The 16,952-nt window shown below is 38.2% G+C and overlaps 1 protein-coding gene across 1 annotated transcript; it reads right to left on the minus strand.

The window, feature by feature from the left end:
- Positions 1-1,481: 1,481 nt before the first annotated feature.
- LOC123386825 (C-type lectin domain family 1 member A-like) lies at positions 1,482-15,000 on the minus strand. The gene is made up of 6 exons (XM_045062642.1): positions 14,544-15,000; positions 12,690-12,812; positions 12,325-12,408; positions 7,526-7,633; positions 5,063-5,220; positions 1,482-1,805 (listed from the first exon to the last, which is right to left on the minus strand). The coding sequence occupies exons 1-6, from the start codon at positions 14,704-14,706 to the stop codon at positions 1,692-1,694; spliced, it is 750 nt and encodes a 249-aa protein (XP_044918577.1). The 5' UTR covers positions 14,707-15,000; the 3' UTR covers positions 1,482-1,691.
- Positions 15,001-16,952: the final 1,952 nt, after the last annotated feature.

Below are 16,952 nucleotides of genomic sequence, written 5' to 3' on the forward strand. Positions count from 1 at the left end.
ATTTTTTCTGTTATCCTCTTGTTCCCTTATCTTAACATGAACTTAAACATGAGGGTGTCCGAGGGCTCAGCCCTTAGATTCCCGAGAATCATCCCAGCCTCGCACTTGTCATACTGTCTATATACACTGCTGCACACAACATTTGCATCCCAGGCACAGACCTCTCACCTGATCGCCATGATCATCTATCACAAGGCCCATACGACACCCCCATACATAGCTAAATGCTTAACAGTTTTACTAGCATTGTCTCTAAAACTGAATTCCAAATATGCCTCATTAGCGTTAATGGGAACATCATTCCTACCACACTTGGACCAAAACCTTGACACCATCCCTGACTTGTCCGTCTCGCACACATCTGTGGAACAAGTGTAGAATCTGGCCACATGGCCATCTCAGCTCAACAGACTGTCCAGAGAGCGTCTCCAAAGCAGGAGCCAGCTTTTGTCCCTCCTCCGCTTAAAACCCTCTAATATCTTCTCATGACCCTCAGGAACCAATCCAAGATCTTACATTTTTCTGATCCCCACATGCTCCCACTGTCATTCCCTCTCTGACCTACTTCTCTCCCACCTCGTTCCCCTTGCTCCAGCATCCCAGGCCCTCTTGCTATTTCCTCAGGAATGCTAAGGACACTCCTACCTCTGAGTCTTGACCACAGCTGTTGTTACTGCTGGGATGCATTTGTACCAGCTCACCCACATCCCTAGCTCATTCAAGGCGCTGTGCGAACTTCATTTCTCAAGGAGTCTGTCCTGACCACTCCACTGAAAGCAGTGAAATCTCTCCCTCTTACCTCATACACAAAAGACACTTTGCACTGTAGCAAAAAAGAAGAGATTTCATATCACTCCATAACATGTATCACCCTCTAATGTGCCATGAAATTCACTTGGCACTTTGAGATTGTCGTCACTCATCACCAAGAGCTCATTCAAGCCTGCATTGGAATGTACTATCCACAATGGCAGAAGACTGTAGCTTGCTTCATTCACCACCATAGCTTCAGTGGCTAGAAGGGTGCCAGGCACATTGTGGGCCATCAATAAACAGCCTGTTAAGTAGCCCGTGTTTCTCATACTGTCCCCCATGTGAGCTAGATTTAGTTACAACGGATCACTTTTCTTCATTTTCTAAACTCATTTCGGAGACATCAACTGACAAACCCATGTGATTTATTAATGAAACAGGGCTACCAGAAATTCTTGTGGACTTGTGCTGGACAATAACATGTATGATATTAAACACCATATTAGAGCTGCAAGATTACTAAATGACTCCTTTGGAAAAAGCTCTTTTGTTGTTGTTGTTCTCCAATGATACCAAGCAAACAGGTACAAATTTCACGTACAGAGGAGGCCGGCTGTAGCCACTTTTCTCTCCTCGTTATCTTTTTACCATTTCCTGCAACCATATCTGTGGACGTGCTTGTATCATAACGTACAAGATACAAAAGCAAAATATCATTTCACTGGGTTTGGAAGGACCTTCCATTAAAGAACATGGAATAAATCATGCTCTTTAGGTCTCTTGAGGTCTCAGATTTGCACTCGGTTGCCGATCTAAGAAGCGAGATCAAATGGAATGAACGATATTCCCTAAGTCCCCAAGGATCTGTTCCTCTCTTCACCAATAATCTACCAATCCGTTATTGAGCAGGAAAGGGAGCAAGGCCGTGAAATGAAAACTTACAGCTTCTGAGATAGGGGTGAGCCATCCAGCCATTGCCAGGGATTCCTGCCTTCTCGAACCCTAATTAATCCAATCCAATGATTGTATTTTATTTTTGATTGAATAAGGACCTGTGAGAAAATTGGAATTATTAGTATTATTCATAGCATCAGTGAAAACATCTTACCCACAGAGGACTCATAAATAAAACACTGAGCACTTTTATTTTCAAACACTTTTATGATAAATGGAACAGGCAGGCTCATTTCTCCATGGGGTAGAGAAGACACAGGAATGGAAATGCTTCAATGAAGGTATCACTCAAGTCTCTGTGACTGGATCCAAGATATCAGCAAAGGGGCAGGGTGGACTTAGAAAAAAACAAATCTCCCCATATGATAAAGTAGAGAGATAAATGTGATTGAACTAAATCAGGAACTTTTCCTCATCCTAAGATGCCTTAAAGCATGTGACAAGACAAGCCTCAAGTCTGGAGATTAATGCAATAATTAAAGAACAAATACGTATTTCTAGAAATAAACAAGGAAAAAAATTATCCAATAAGAAAAAAATGGACAACAAATGAGAACATATTTCAAATAAATGGGGCATATAGCCAAGAAATAGAGAAAGATGCCAAGCTCACTAGAGATCAGGAAAATTCAAATCAAAGCCACCAGGATATATTTTACTACTATGAATTGGCAGAAATTAAAAACCACGGCACCAAGTTTGTGGGATTGGTAGATATAAAATCCATCTTTAAAAATGTTGCTAATATCATTTTGAAATGTAATTGTACATTATTGCATGAAAATGGACCTTTAGGAACCTTGTTCCCAATGATTTCACTCCTAGGATGATTTGTTATCAAGAGAAGTGAGGACACACAAGAGAGTTTTGCACTGAGACACATCTAAGAATGATTCATGAAGGACTGTTCCTAACCACAAAAGGTGGAAACAACCCAAACTTCCAGCTTCTAGAGATTCTTAGCCACACTGGGGAATATTATACAGCAGTGAAAATGAAGAGACTATAGACACAAGCGGTAAAACACTGTATCCCATTAATTTGCTCTACACACCTCAGGAAATAAAACTTCCTTGAGAATTTTCCTTCTGTATGCAGTGGATATCATACAGTCTGTGTTAACAGTGTGGGCACTGAATAATGCATGCAGTGTCTAAAATATCTCTACCATAAAAATTCTGTAAGTTCTTTATAATCATTATTCCAACTGGCATATTGAATGGAAAGTAACAAATTAATGTCCTTTGCTATAAGCAACATAATTGAATCTCTGTCAGTCTCTGTCTCTCTCTCTCTCTCAAACACAAATGTACCCAAAAATACACACATGCAACAATATATCTTCACAGTAATTACATTGCATCAGACAAATTTGAAGAGTGTATATTGAATACCTAAGGAAAACGGATGGGAATTATAGAAGTGTGGCAAAAATAGATGTTATCATTTCTAAGTCTCCAAATAAACACTGATGTTCAATGTCCCTTGATTCTTTCACTCACATAATTTTGCTAGATCGTAGGGGTATGCATAGGTATCAAACCCAATTTCAGTTTGCAGTATCAATGGACTTAAGCCCTGCTGTCATTACACTCCTGGGCTTGGTAAAGCAGCAAAACATGGCAAATCCTAAACCAGCAGTGTCAGAGTAATGCTGTTCTGTAGCAAAGTCGATCTCCGGTTCAGAGAGTGTACCAGCAGCCCAGTTCAGATACTGAGAGCCAAGCCCTCATCAAATGAGGGGCTAGACTATGAAACTCAGATTTTGCTCTAAACAATGGCAAAAGTCTCAGGAAATTTCAAAAGCTCTAGATAGTTCCTGGAAAAACAGGGATAACGAGTATAAGAAGTCTCATTGAAACTCTGAAGTCCAGAAACTTCAATGGCAGGAGTGAAACTGAAGAAAACTGAATAGGAAATGACAGGGGAAATACGGATTAAAAATAAACTTAATTTGTGAAAGAAGCAAACTCCAGCCATTTGAGTTGATTCATAACAGCTGAGGTTGAAATTAATCAAGCTACTTACTAGGTTCTGGATTATTAGGTCCTGGATTATTAAGTCCTGGATTATTAGGTCCTGGATTTTTAAAATTTGTTTGACCCAATGTGCTAATGTGTACTTCATTTGTTTCTCATACTTATGAGTGAATCATTCATATTCAATACATTATTTTAATAAGCATTTTATAAACAAGAAACACAGGGCTTTGTTTGTTTGTTTGTTTGTTTGTTTTAGGTAAGCTTTACATGCAACATGGGATTGAACTCACAGATCAAGAGGCACATGGCCCACCAACTGGGCCAACCACATGCCCCTAAGTATTGGCCTGGTTTGGGTTTTATTTCGTCTTCTTTTTTGAAAACATAGGGCTTTTAATTCATCCTTCACAAGACACTAATAGAAATATCACTGATAGAACTAGATCGTGTAACTAGAACTCAGTGCCTACATGGAATATTTATGGAATCATTAGAAGGAACCCCACAGAATCCATTCTACTGACTTTATATTGCCAAACATTAAAAGTAATGGCAAATGTGATCTACATTTTCTCTTCTAGAAAAGAGATGCTTTCTCTGTCATTCTGGATTATAAGCAAAAGAAAAAAATCATTTCCAAAGAATCATTCCAGGGTCCCTGGGTGACTCCGTCGGTTGGGTGTCTGACTTTGGCTTAGGTCATGATCACATGGTATGTGAGTTCGAGCCCCGCGTCGGGCTCTGTGCTGACAGGTAAGAGCCTGGAGCCTGCTCCAGATTCTGTCTTCCTCTCTCTCTGCCCCTATCCCACTCACACTCTGTCTCTCTGTCTCTTAAAAAGTGAATAAATGTTAAAAAATAATTTAAAAAAAAGAATCCTTCTAGCTACATTCAACCTCTTCATTTTTCAACCTCTTTTCCCATGGCCATGAAGGTAGAGACTGATCTTCCCTTTGAAGTTTAATGCCTCCCATATACTGATGAAGCAACAACAGAACTCAGTACAATGAGAAATTATCTCTTTAGAATGCTCATACCTTGAAGCAGTTCTTTTGTCCTGTATTAGCCCTGAGAAGATAATGCTCAGCCATTTGAAGCATACTAAGTGTTAAGATGCAATATATACAATACTAAAGACTGAAAATCATTCCATGGCATGCCCAGAATGGCTGTTTTTCTTGATTTAAATCAATGGTTCTTCTTGGTCACTGTTACACCTATGTCTCTTCCACAGAGAAATCTGCACCAGTTAACAAAGTGCTTCAAAACAACATGCCAAATAATATTGGAGGAAAGTCGAAACAATTATCTGAACTCCAGACATGCTTTGCACGCTCGAAGCATTTACATAAGGTTTAGGAAAGTAGACATACTTGCTCCTCTTTAGTATCAATCTTCAGGAGACTAGACTGCAGATCTCGGCATGACACCACGCTTCTCTCCCAAGTTTTCTCCTCTTTTGAAAAGTGGTAACAGCTTCCTCCACAGCAGTACCATTTTCCTTGAAATGTGTCATCGTCTTCATTCCATGCTCATGGATTGGAAAACAAACATTGTTAAAATGTTGATACTACCCAAAGCAATTTACACATTCGATGCAATTTCTATCAAAATAACACCATCATTCTTCACAGAGCTAGAACAAACCCAAAATTTGTGCGGAACCACAAAAGACACTGAATAGCCAAAGGAATGTTAAAAAAGAAAACCAAAGCTCGACACATCACAATCCTGGATCAAGCTGTTTTACAAAGCTGTTTTCATCAAAACAGTATGGTATTGGTACAAAAGTAAACACACAGATCAACGGAACAGAACGGAGAACCCAGATGGACCCACAAATGTGCAGCCAGCTAATCTTTGACCAAGCAGGAAACAATATCCAATGGAAAGAAGACAGTCTCTTCAGCAAATGGTGTTGGGAAAACTGGACAGCAACATGTAGAAGAATGAACCTGGACAACATTCTTACGTCATACACAAAAACAACTCAAAATGGATGACAGACCTAAATGTCAAACCCATCAAAATCCTAGAGTAGAAAACAGGCAACAACTCTCTGACCTCACCTGCAAGACCTTCTTACTCGACATGTCTTCAGGGGCAAGGGAAACAAAAGCAAAAAGGAACTATTGGAACCTCATTAAGATAAAAAGCTTCTGCACCACGAAGGAAACAATCAGCAAAACTAAAAGGCAATGGACGGAATAGAAGAAAATATTTGCAAATGAAATACCAGACAAAGGATTAGTATCCAGAATCTATAAAGAACTTATGGAACTCAACAGTCAAAAGGCAAATAATCCAGTGAAGAAATGGGTCAAAGACATGAACAGACACTTTTCCAAAGAAGACATCCAGATGGCCTACAGACACATGAAAAAATGTTCCACATCACTCATCATCAGGGAAATACAAATCAAAACCACAATGAGATACCACCTCACACCTGCCAGAATGGCTAAAATGAACAATTTGGGCAAGAACAGATGTTGGCAAGGATGTGGAAAAAGGGGAACATTTATGCACTGCTGGTGGGAATGCAAGCTGGTGCAGTCACTCTGGAAAACAGCATTTTTGTTCCTCATTTTTGTTCCTCAAAAAATGAAACATAGAGCTACCCTATAATTAGAAACAATAATGGCACTACTAGGCATTCGGCCAAAGGACACACAAATGCTAATTTGAAGTGTCACATGCACCCCAATGTTTATTGCACCAGTATCTATAATAGCTAAATCATGGAAAGAGCCCAATGGCCATCACCGATGAATGGGTAAGACGGTATATTCTACAATGGAATATCACTCAGCCATCAAAAGGAACAAAGTCTTAAATTTGCAACAATGAACAAGTAGAGTGTATCGTGGTAAGCAAAATCAGTCAGTCAGAGAAAGAGAAATATAAGATTTCACTCATATGTGGAATTTAAGAAACACAATAGATAAACATAGGGGAAGATAAGGAAAAATAAGCTAAAAACATAAAGGGAGGCAAACCAGAAGAGACTCTTCAATACAGAGAACAAACTGAGGGTTGCTAGAGGGCTGTTGAGTGAGGGGAGGGCCAAATGGGTGATGGGCATTAAGGAGGGCACTTGTTGGGATGAGCACTAGGTGTTGTATGCAAGTGATGAATTCCTAAATTCTACTCCTGAATGAATTAACAGACTATATGTTAACCAGCTGGGATTTAATAACTTTTTTTGAAAAAGTAATGTGTCATGGTCTTTATCTTGAAAACAAAGGCCACATGATCCTCAACCACAAGACCACTTAGAGACCTATGCTTCCTTTATGTATATATATGCTTTCTTTATATATATACATGTATGCATACATCTTGCTTACATCAGACTGAATGACTAAAAAATAGGTGGTTTTCCTGTATCCCAAAAGCCTCATGTTGAGAATAGCTTTGGGGTCAAATTGTGGAGCCAGAGACTGACAGACGTCAGACCATCGTTAAGATGATACTGAGAAATCTTGACTTCCCAAGTACAGATACACTGCTCCAATAGGAAGCCGTTCTCCCTTCGGGAGAAATCCACCTCAGTGAATATAAGAGGATGGTATTAATTCCAAGAGATCTAGACTGGAGAAAATTCATCCACAATCAGAAATTACTCAGTCAAATCAACATGACTTTGTGAAAGTCAAGAATTCAATTAGCTAGAAGAAAGACAATGGATTTAATTTTAAAAAGTGAGCAAAATTAAAGGACTTGACAAAATAGAATTTAAAGTTTTAAAATGATACATTAAAATGGAACAGAATGAGATAATTCCATGGAGGAAAAAAAACTGTAAACTATCAGTATAATCATTCAGTACATACCTGTAGTGGGTAGTAAAATTAAGTGATCTTCAACTTCTGCTAAGGAAGCATTCTTGTCTTCTGGTGCTTTCATATCTTGTCTGATTTCTCCTGAACACCTGTGAAAAACTTCAATTCATTTTATAAAATGAAGGTCTTGAACGCTTGCAATGGATCATTTTATTATAATCACTTACTCTAATTCTAAATGGCACAGTGAGTGGCGCTGACTAAACGAAAGTACGATAGGAGAAATTGCCAGGTTACAATATGTTGAAGTGTCAGAACATAAAACAGATTTTTAAATAAAATCATAACTTGCTATACATTATTTTGGAAGTACGTGAGAGAGGAATCAACTTCTATAAAACAGAAATGTAAACAGGAAATGAAATATACTTTTAGTTTCTATCCCACCTACTCTTCAAATAATGATTACAAAGTTGGTGAAATGAGGTAGCCAGTATTTTACTTAGCATGTAGTATTTGCACAGGAAGCTAAACACCAGGGATTTGACTCTCCTCTAGTACAAGCTTATAATTAATTCACTGAATATACATAGAGGAAGAGCACACATGGCGACTTCTAATATGCAAAAAGTAAGTGAAAAATCTCTGAGCAAATTGGCAGTATCTTCTCCAAACTCACAAATAAAAAAGTGTAAAATCACGCAGTATATGGCTCTTTAAGTTTACAAACATGAAATGAAAGGTCCCTTAAGGATTTTAGGCAGCTAGGAATCGTCATTTCCAGCTCTCTACCACCCATCACTGAACCAAATGCAACGTCCACTTGTAAAACTCCAACATCAATTGCACAGTCTCCTCATGTACTCCGTTGCAATAAATATAACTACTGCTTCAACTCAGTCATCCATTCCAGTGTTCCTACACTGGATCTGAACTGAAAAGACACCTTAAGGGGCCCCGGGATGGCTCAGGTAGTTAAGCGTCTGACCTGGGCTCAAGTCATGATCTCACAGTTCATGAGTTGGGCCCCCGCGTCTGGCTCACTGTTATCGGCACAGAGGCCACTTCGGATCCTCTGTGCCCCTCTCCCTGGGTCCACCCCCCACCCCTCCTGTGCTCTCTCTATCTCTTTCTCTCAACCATAAATAAAAACCATTTAAAAAACCAACCACATTAATACCTCCTGTACCTAAATACTACCATTTCTTGGCACCAATCACTTCCCTTGTCCTTCCCTTTTTGTCCATCCAAGGACACGTAGGACAGAACCAATTTTGGCAGGACCACCAAGAAGCTTGCAGCCTAGTCTTTATGCACATCTAAAAATAGCCAGCTTCGCTGGGGCTCTTGGCTAACTCACTGCATTGAGCAAGCCACTCTTGATCTCAGGGTCGTGAGGTCAGGCCCAAGTTGGGTGGGGAGCCTCCTTGAAAAATTTAAAAAAAAAAATTTTTTTTAATATGTAAAATAGCCAATTTTGGAGCACACTTGTCATTCACCATCTCATCTCTCCTCAAGGTTTTGAAACACAAATGACAAAAACATCACAAAATTGTACACATACAAACTAATGCTGACCAACACTTAGATTTTCTTCACCATTTCACCTCTCAATCTAACACAGTACAGTTCTTGAATCACACTCTTTTCTCAATTCAACAGCTATTTCAAGCATTTATACTTTGCCTAAATTATCTGGAGCACCTCCTTGACTCTCCCTCTCTCTGAGCACATGGCCTCATCTGCTCCTTCGCATGGAAACAGTCACCAGCAAGGATACCTTCTCCTCACCTTCCTGCACCTCCTCCTATAGATACACAGGTATCTCTCACTCTACTCCAGAAAAAAAAAAATGGGCTTCGCATTGAACAAGTGTGAAATTCTCACCCCTGCTCTGGATTTCATCCCCTATTAAATCTTTGGTGATCTTGATCTCCTACTGTCAACTTCTCTCTTGAACCCTCCACAGTTTCCTTCTCATGGTTCCCTTCTCTTGCATATGATCATCTCAAGTCAGCTTTGCCACAAAGTTCCTGTCCTTTCTTTACATATTGTTTGTAACAGAGTTCTTTTCTTTACTCTCAGATTGCGTGCTAACATAAGATTGTTCACATTCCTGCATTCATGAGACACTTACCACATTGCTCTCAGAACTGGTTTGTCTTCCTTAGTTAGCAAGTTGTTAGCTACCCCAAATTGTAGCCAGGACCTTAAGCATTACAGTTATTTACTTTGATAGTCATTTCATCTCATCTCCCTACTTCTCTCACACGATGTAACTAATGCACATTTCAATTACTCCCTTCGACATTTTATATATGGTGTTATTGCCTCTTTTCTGTATTTCCTGAAATATTACTATTTATTGTATTTGTTTTGCACTGTTTCATCTTATAAAAGTGTATCGTGACATGCACAAACTTTTGTGCTCTTGCTTTGTTTTTCCATTTCACATGCTCCTGCTAAAATTCATGCATATTGTTGGATACCATTGTCGTTGTCTTGACTATCACCTAAATTCCATTGGTAAATCAATTGCAGAGATCTCATTTACTCTCCCATAATGATCATTTGAGTAGTTGTGAGATTTTCGACGTTGTGAATGGCACTGCTACAAACTGTCCTGTAGAAGTTCATTTCTGTGCATGTGCAAGTACATCTGTTGGATATACACTTAGGGTGAGAATTACTGAATCATGCTGAGCTGTAGAAGACAGTACCAAACTCACTAAGTGTTTGTATCCGGTTATACTGCCTTTAACAACCTTGGAGATCATATAGATCCACATACTTTCAAGGCTTGGTAAATGTTTCGCTTAGCCACAATTAAAATAAATACTTTTCTGTATTCACTGATCTCTGAATTCACTGATCTGTATTCACTGTATTCACCCTCTCTGCTTCCTAATGTTTGAATGAGTTTTAGCCATTACAGTCAGGATTTGACCATACCCACTATCCCACTGGAGCTACTCTAGAAAATATCCTTTCGGCCTCTCTCTTGCCAAATTGAATAAGCATATCTCTAGCCATTATAATACCTGATCCTCCAGTACTAGTTGGAACCCTTGACTACCTTTGCCTTCTCTCCATGATACCATAATGTTTTGGATCTCCTCCTACTTGTTTAACTAAGCATCATTGCTTGCCACTGTTGACTCATCTTCTACCTACTTCTAAATGTTGATTTACCCTGAGATCCCCCGCTTCACACTTGTTCTTCTAGAATAGTCTATTCTCCCTGGTTTCACAAGGTAGAGCGTGGTATAGCTTCTGCTTTCCTCTGCTGCTTTTCCCAGACTTGTACATTAATCGGTGAATCCACAATTCATGTCTCTAATCTAGGCGTCTCTCTTGATCTCTAGACTTTTAATTCTACCCTGTACATGCTGATGATCTGTGTCTTCCGCCAAAGCTCACTCTAACAGACACAGACCAATCTCATTCTTTCTGGTCATCTCCACTGATATGTCACAAGCACCTCACTCTTCACCATTATTCGCACGCACGCACCCACACAGTCACACACACACACACACACACACACACACACACACACACACACACATCCCAAATCACAGCCTTCTGTTCCTGTGTTTTTCTATAACATTTAATGGAATATATTTGCCAAGATGTATAAACTTCACGTCAAATGGTATCACTGATTCACTTGTTTCCCTCACACACTCAATAAAATGTACATCTTAGCAATTCTACATTTTAAATATTTCTCATGTATGGTCCCTAAACCTTCTTTACTTCTTTCATAGCACTAATTCAGTCATTCTAACTAACCCTTAATCCTGAAACATCCTCCTATTTTGTCCTTCCATGCACTTTCCAGTCGATTCAGATTGACCTTTCCCAAATCCAAAATCTTCCAAGTTTCTTTTCTTTTGAGAACAAATCTAATATATCTTAACATGATATTAATATTATACAGCTTCCGGACAAATAAAAGAAGTAGCTAGAAATGGGTTTGACTGTCAAACCCATTTCTAGCTACTTCTTTTATTTGTCCGGAAGCTGTAATTCCCTGGGACAGCAATATGTTCTGTGGTTCATGTTGTTTTCGGCCTGGATGAGTCTTCTCTACCCTGAGTGTCCTGTTTAAACTCCACCTATCCTTTACCTCATATCAATTATCATCTCCTACAGGAAACCTTTCTTGACCTCAGCATAGAATATGCCATCCACCTGTTACCTTCACGCCAGTATCCCAGCACTAATAATATTTCATTTAAAAACTTCTTCTTATAAAAAAAAAACTGTCCCCTTTTAACTGAGCCTATAAAGAGCTGACTTTTTAAAATCCCTGTTTCTTGCACCAGAGAAGATACTCAAAATTGTTGCTCACAGAATGAAACAAAGAATAATAACCATCAGGAAACTCATATTAAAAACAAGTGTTGCATACAAATTTGACATAGAATATATAAAAACTGATAGAGAAAACTAATCAGCTTTTTATTCCTCTATATTTTAAACAGTGTTGTAGTACGATAAGGAATATAAAATTCCAATTAAGATTTTTCCAATTCTCTGTTCGCATGGAAAAGCTCCCCCTACACAAAATATAAGGAGGAAAATATATATAATATATGTAGGCCTCAAAGTACAAAATGTTGTGCCAATACAGCTATGACATACACTAGTTTGCGTGGTAGAAAGGTTAAGTGATAGCAAAATAATAAAATCACATCGCCAATATTATCATCAACAGCATCATGATTACTACCATTTCTATAGGACTCCATAGTTTCTAAAGTTTCCGTAGAGTCAGTAGCTACAGCATTTCCTTTATCAGTCTGGCTCATTGTTCTTGTGAAATGTGTGTGCCTGATACTCACACATATATCCCAAGCCTGTGATTGCCAGCAGGAAGAATAAACATAGAAATCCCAGGGTGACTGCAACGATATGCCATGGAAATCCTGTCCAAAATCAGAGAGCAAAATATACAGTAAGCATTGAGCACAGCAAGGTCCTCGGAATTAGAACAAAATGGAATCTCATTCTGGAATTTAAAATGAATAACGCTATTTACGGTGGTCACAAATCTCATCGCTTATTACATTTAAATAGACCCATTGACATATTGAGCACCAGACAGAGAGTATCAAATATGTACAGACACCATTATCACGATTTCACTAGTTTTTACTTGACATCGTCGTGTTTTCAGATATCAGGAAAACAAACTAAAAACCTTTACCTCTCCTTTTAACCATTGGACGTCTTTTGTCCTGTTGCCTTGAATGGGCTGATTTCAGCTCTGTGTATATTACTCTCTCCTCGCTCATTTCTAGGGCTGCAGTCAAACAACAAGGCTTGATTCCTATGCAATAGTCCATAGGCATAAAAATGACAGTATTCATCATGAAGTAACAGGGACAGCTAATGAATTAAAGTAAACGTTTATCTACGAACATTAAGAAAAACTTTATTTTAGTTTTCCTTTGTACTACCTTTTAACAGATGGTTAATAATGGTCCACTGTGCTTACAAGCTTGTTACGTTAAGCTTTTGCTGTTTTTAAAATAATTGAATCCATTGCCAATTTTTAAAAAGGATCTATTCCAGCCTCACCTAAAAATCTACATTTATATCATCATTTGAAAATTCATGTTTCACCACTTAGTGTCTGGGTTATGCCCAAATCGCAAATATATTGACACCAAATAGACTAAGCGCCTGCCTAGTAAGGACACACACACACCAATTGGACAAAAACCGTGCCTGCCACATTGCTTATGTCAGAGTCTCCTCATTTATTCGCATTATCCCTTGAACTTCATAATCGGTGGTTCTTGATTCCTTTTTACAGTGGAAGGTAAATGCGGAGACCATGAGATTCAAGGAAAGGGAGGTTAGGACTACATTATATGAGGGAGGCATAACTTGTCCTTCTAACAACAGTGCTGCACATTGATGCTCTAATTTCTAGATGCAGAAAACTGAGGCTCTGAGAGCAGAAACAGTATTCTCAAGGTCAGAAGGCTAGTAAATGATACTCTTGAGTTAAAATAAATATATATAAGTAAATACATATACAATATATTAAATGTAGTCTAGATCAAATATAGATACAAATATAATAACATATTATATATTATATGTAACTATACAATAAATATATATTTAGTTCAAGTACCTATATTACATGGAACTTATTTATATGTACCCAAAATATGATGCTTCCCCTACCCTTTGCTTATATAAATCATACTTTCTAAAAAATACCTAATAATCTCTTACTCCTAGAAAAATATTTATATACATAGGGATTACAAGTGAGAAAGCGTTTTTTCCCAAAAACTATTTTGATACATGTATAAACAACCAGATAACTGTTCTTCCTCAATAGATCTGACTCTTGGGTTTTGAAAATATCTTAATATTTCCCCATTTAATTACTTTCAAATGTCAGTGAATCTGAACAATCACTAAAAAATGATAAAATGTATAAAATATTGTCATTAGTTTTTCAGAAAAACATTCTCTCTACCAAAGTGGCAAATTATAAGGTAAATCTTGTCCTAAGGTCGTTTTCCAAGCTAACAAACTTTTGTTTAATTGTATTTTAATTAAATATCTGTAAAATAAAATAACAAGAAAATAAATTTACAAATAGAAACCTGGGTTTATTTTGATAGAAAAGTAATCATACTGTCAAAGCATTAAACTTTTTTACCACACTTAATGAAGAAGAGGGACTTGCCAATCAGTTTAGGAGGTAAGAGAAAAAAAACACACAGATTTATATTGTCTGAAAAAGGATTAAATATTCCTTAGAACATCTAAGGATTAAAAAAATCATATCAGCATTGGAAATATTTTGACCCAACTCATTCTCATCCACTCGTTTTCTCACTTGCAGAATAAAGTTAACGCTCGATATGGATTAACACGGATCCAGGAGTCAGTTCTTGAGGCAACAATCCAAAGCCCTCCCAACTTTGTCCACAGCTTTCCCATAGCAAATGCTACTTTATCCCTCTCTGCTGGACAATGTGACAGCACAAGGCACGGGTCACCCAACCTCGCTGGCTGCAATACCTCATCGTACCTGGGATTTCACAGCCGGAAAAGAGCTTGGTCAGGATCACAGCTACAATGATGTGCTGGCTCTGGGGGCCTCTCGCCTCTGCCCTGACTCCAGAAGGTACTCGTTGATGTGCTTGAATGACTCTCAGAGAGACCGTGTCAGGAGAAAGATAGCCGATGGCCATGTGACATTAGATACTCCCCCGCATGGTTTCCACTGGCCTCAGGGTCTCCTTTACTCCTGCACTCTGTGTCAGACAGGAGTCCTAGAGACCTCAAATGCTGAAGTTTGCAGACATTCTGTGGATCAGTACAAACCTGAGCTTCAGCAGTTACCTTGAAGCATAAAACAAAAAGGCATTCTCAAAATCTCATGAGGTTACGAAATGCTTAACAATAAAATTTAAAGATTATAAAAATAAAAGGTAAATATCCATATTCTACCTGGCATGATTTATACGTCTTCTTTTTATAGAATGAAGATAAGTTCCCAATTATAAATATATATATATGGCAAAATACGTATTTATAGAATGAAGATAAGTTCCCAATTATAAATATATATACATATATATATATATATATATGGCAAAAGTAGATAAATAGCAAAGTGTGCATAAATGTTAGCCTGTTTTTTTTTTAACAAAATCCTAAGGATATCCAGATTGCTTAATATATTACAAATCCTAAATACCTAAAAATTGAGATGAATGATTTGAAACATATCACATTTCTACTTATTTCTGTGTTCTCTTTAAATTGCTTGAAGAAGCAAGCTCTTTGCATAAAAAAAAAACTTGGGACAAAACAAAGACACGTGATTAAAATATTGAATACATTTGACCATACTCCTTTGAAAGCATCAAAGCCAAATTCATCCGTTCCACTATTTGTACCAAATACTATCAGAGCATGTTTGTGTTTTTTAATAATGAGTGTAAGCAATTATATTTATTGTATAAAGGTAGAATTGACAAGATTAACATTAAGAATGTTGTTGAACTTCAACACTTGTAAGACAGTGGCAATATCTACCTTTTGTTACATTTATATGATTTTTAAGTACGAAAGTAAATACACACACACAGACATGCCCTAAAGCTGAGCCATGAGCTGTTTTTCAGGATAGTTTATGAAATGCTTTTATTTTGTTTCTTAAATATAAAAATATATGGTTAGAATATAAAAGTACACATTTATGCATATTATAAAATAGGTTTTATATATGAAAAATTGTATGTAATTTAAAGTTTATAACATGGGTTACCTCGTATTATCCCTGTTGGGTTGTATAATCTGTTTATGCTGTTACACACCAAATGCAGATATCTTACCCAGTGAGAGTTAGCCTGTTTGCTTGAAGGCAGCTCAAAGCGGCCATTTAGAATCTAGAGAAAAAAATCAACTCTCTGAAAGCAAGTTTTAAAATACATTATTTGTGGGGTGCCTGGGTGGCTCAGTCGGTTAAGCGTCTGACTTCGGCTCAGGTCATGATCTCACAGTTTCTGAGTTCAAACCGCACGTCAGGCTCTGGGCTGACAGGTCAGAGCCTGGAGCCTACTTCAGATTCTGTCTCTCTCTCTCTCTCTCTGCTCTTCCTGTACTTGCTCTCTCTCTCTCTCTCTTTCTCAAAAACAAATAAACAGTAAAATACATTATTTGTTCCGTGCAGTGAGCAGTTCTATGCCCCGTTTAACCCTACAAGTAAGTGTTACACAGGAACAAAAGCAGGAACCATATGATATGGTTTTTTCATATCAACCACATTGATCTGTCCATCTGAAGGGCCCCCAATGCTGTGAAGCTTCAAGCGTCTTCTTAGAAATGTGCACTAATAACAATAAATCCACCTCGATGCCAGCCACACCAGGGGAAGTCTTTTCAAAAGCACTTGCTCCTGGTTGGACCTCCCTTTTCCATCACTCCCAAATCACAAGTGTCTCATCCTCTTCTAAATACTGGTGGGAACACATGTGAAGTCTCTAGCTTTCTTTTTTCTGGTTTGCCTTTGGCTCACGCTGTTTCTTTTTAAGATGTAGCTCACTGCTTTCAGGAAGTAGGTTTCTGACAGGAATAGAGATAATGAAGAAAGCATTCTACAAATTTCCCAGGCGACAGGGCTCTCTCTTAAAGGCAAACACGGTTTTCAAGCATGCCTATGGACTATGATCTGCCAGGCCCGGGGTGTCATTCCTCTGCAGGGCAGCCAGACATCTCTATCTATGGCTTATGTCAAATTCCCCAGTGCCAAACGACGTCATTTGACAGAAATGCATTTCATCATTTCTTTTGCTACCAACTATTATATACCTCACTGGTAAGGAATGATTAAGCCAGCACATGGACTTTGGACGTGTATTTTAGAGGGTGAAGAGTACGACCTCTAAACTCTCAGGGCAGCGCTGTCTTCCGGGTTGTGGGGTGATAAGAC

The sequence above is a fragment of the Felis catus genome, chromosome B4 (genome assembly GCF_018350175.1).
Source record: "Felis catus isolate Fca126 chromosome B4, F.catus_Fca126_mat1.0, whole genome shotgun sequence".
In the NCBI taxonomy this organism is placed as follows: Eukaryota; Metazoa; Chordata; class Mammalia; order Carnivora; family Felidae; genus Felis; species Felis catus.

Coding starts and splice junctions, on each gene's coding strand:
- LOC123386825 (XM_045062642.1), bottom strand. CDS start 14,706: ATGGCCATCGGCTATCTTTCTCCTGACACGGTCTCTCTGAGAGTCATT. Junction 12,813..14,543: donor TTCCGGCTGTGAAATCCCAG/GTACGATGAGGT, acceptor ACTATTGCATAG/GAATCAAGCCTTGTTGTTTG. Junction 12,409..12,689: donor TCCAATGGTTAAAAGGAGAG/GTAAAGGTTTTT, acceptor GATTTTGGACAG/GATTTCCATGGCATATCGTT.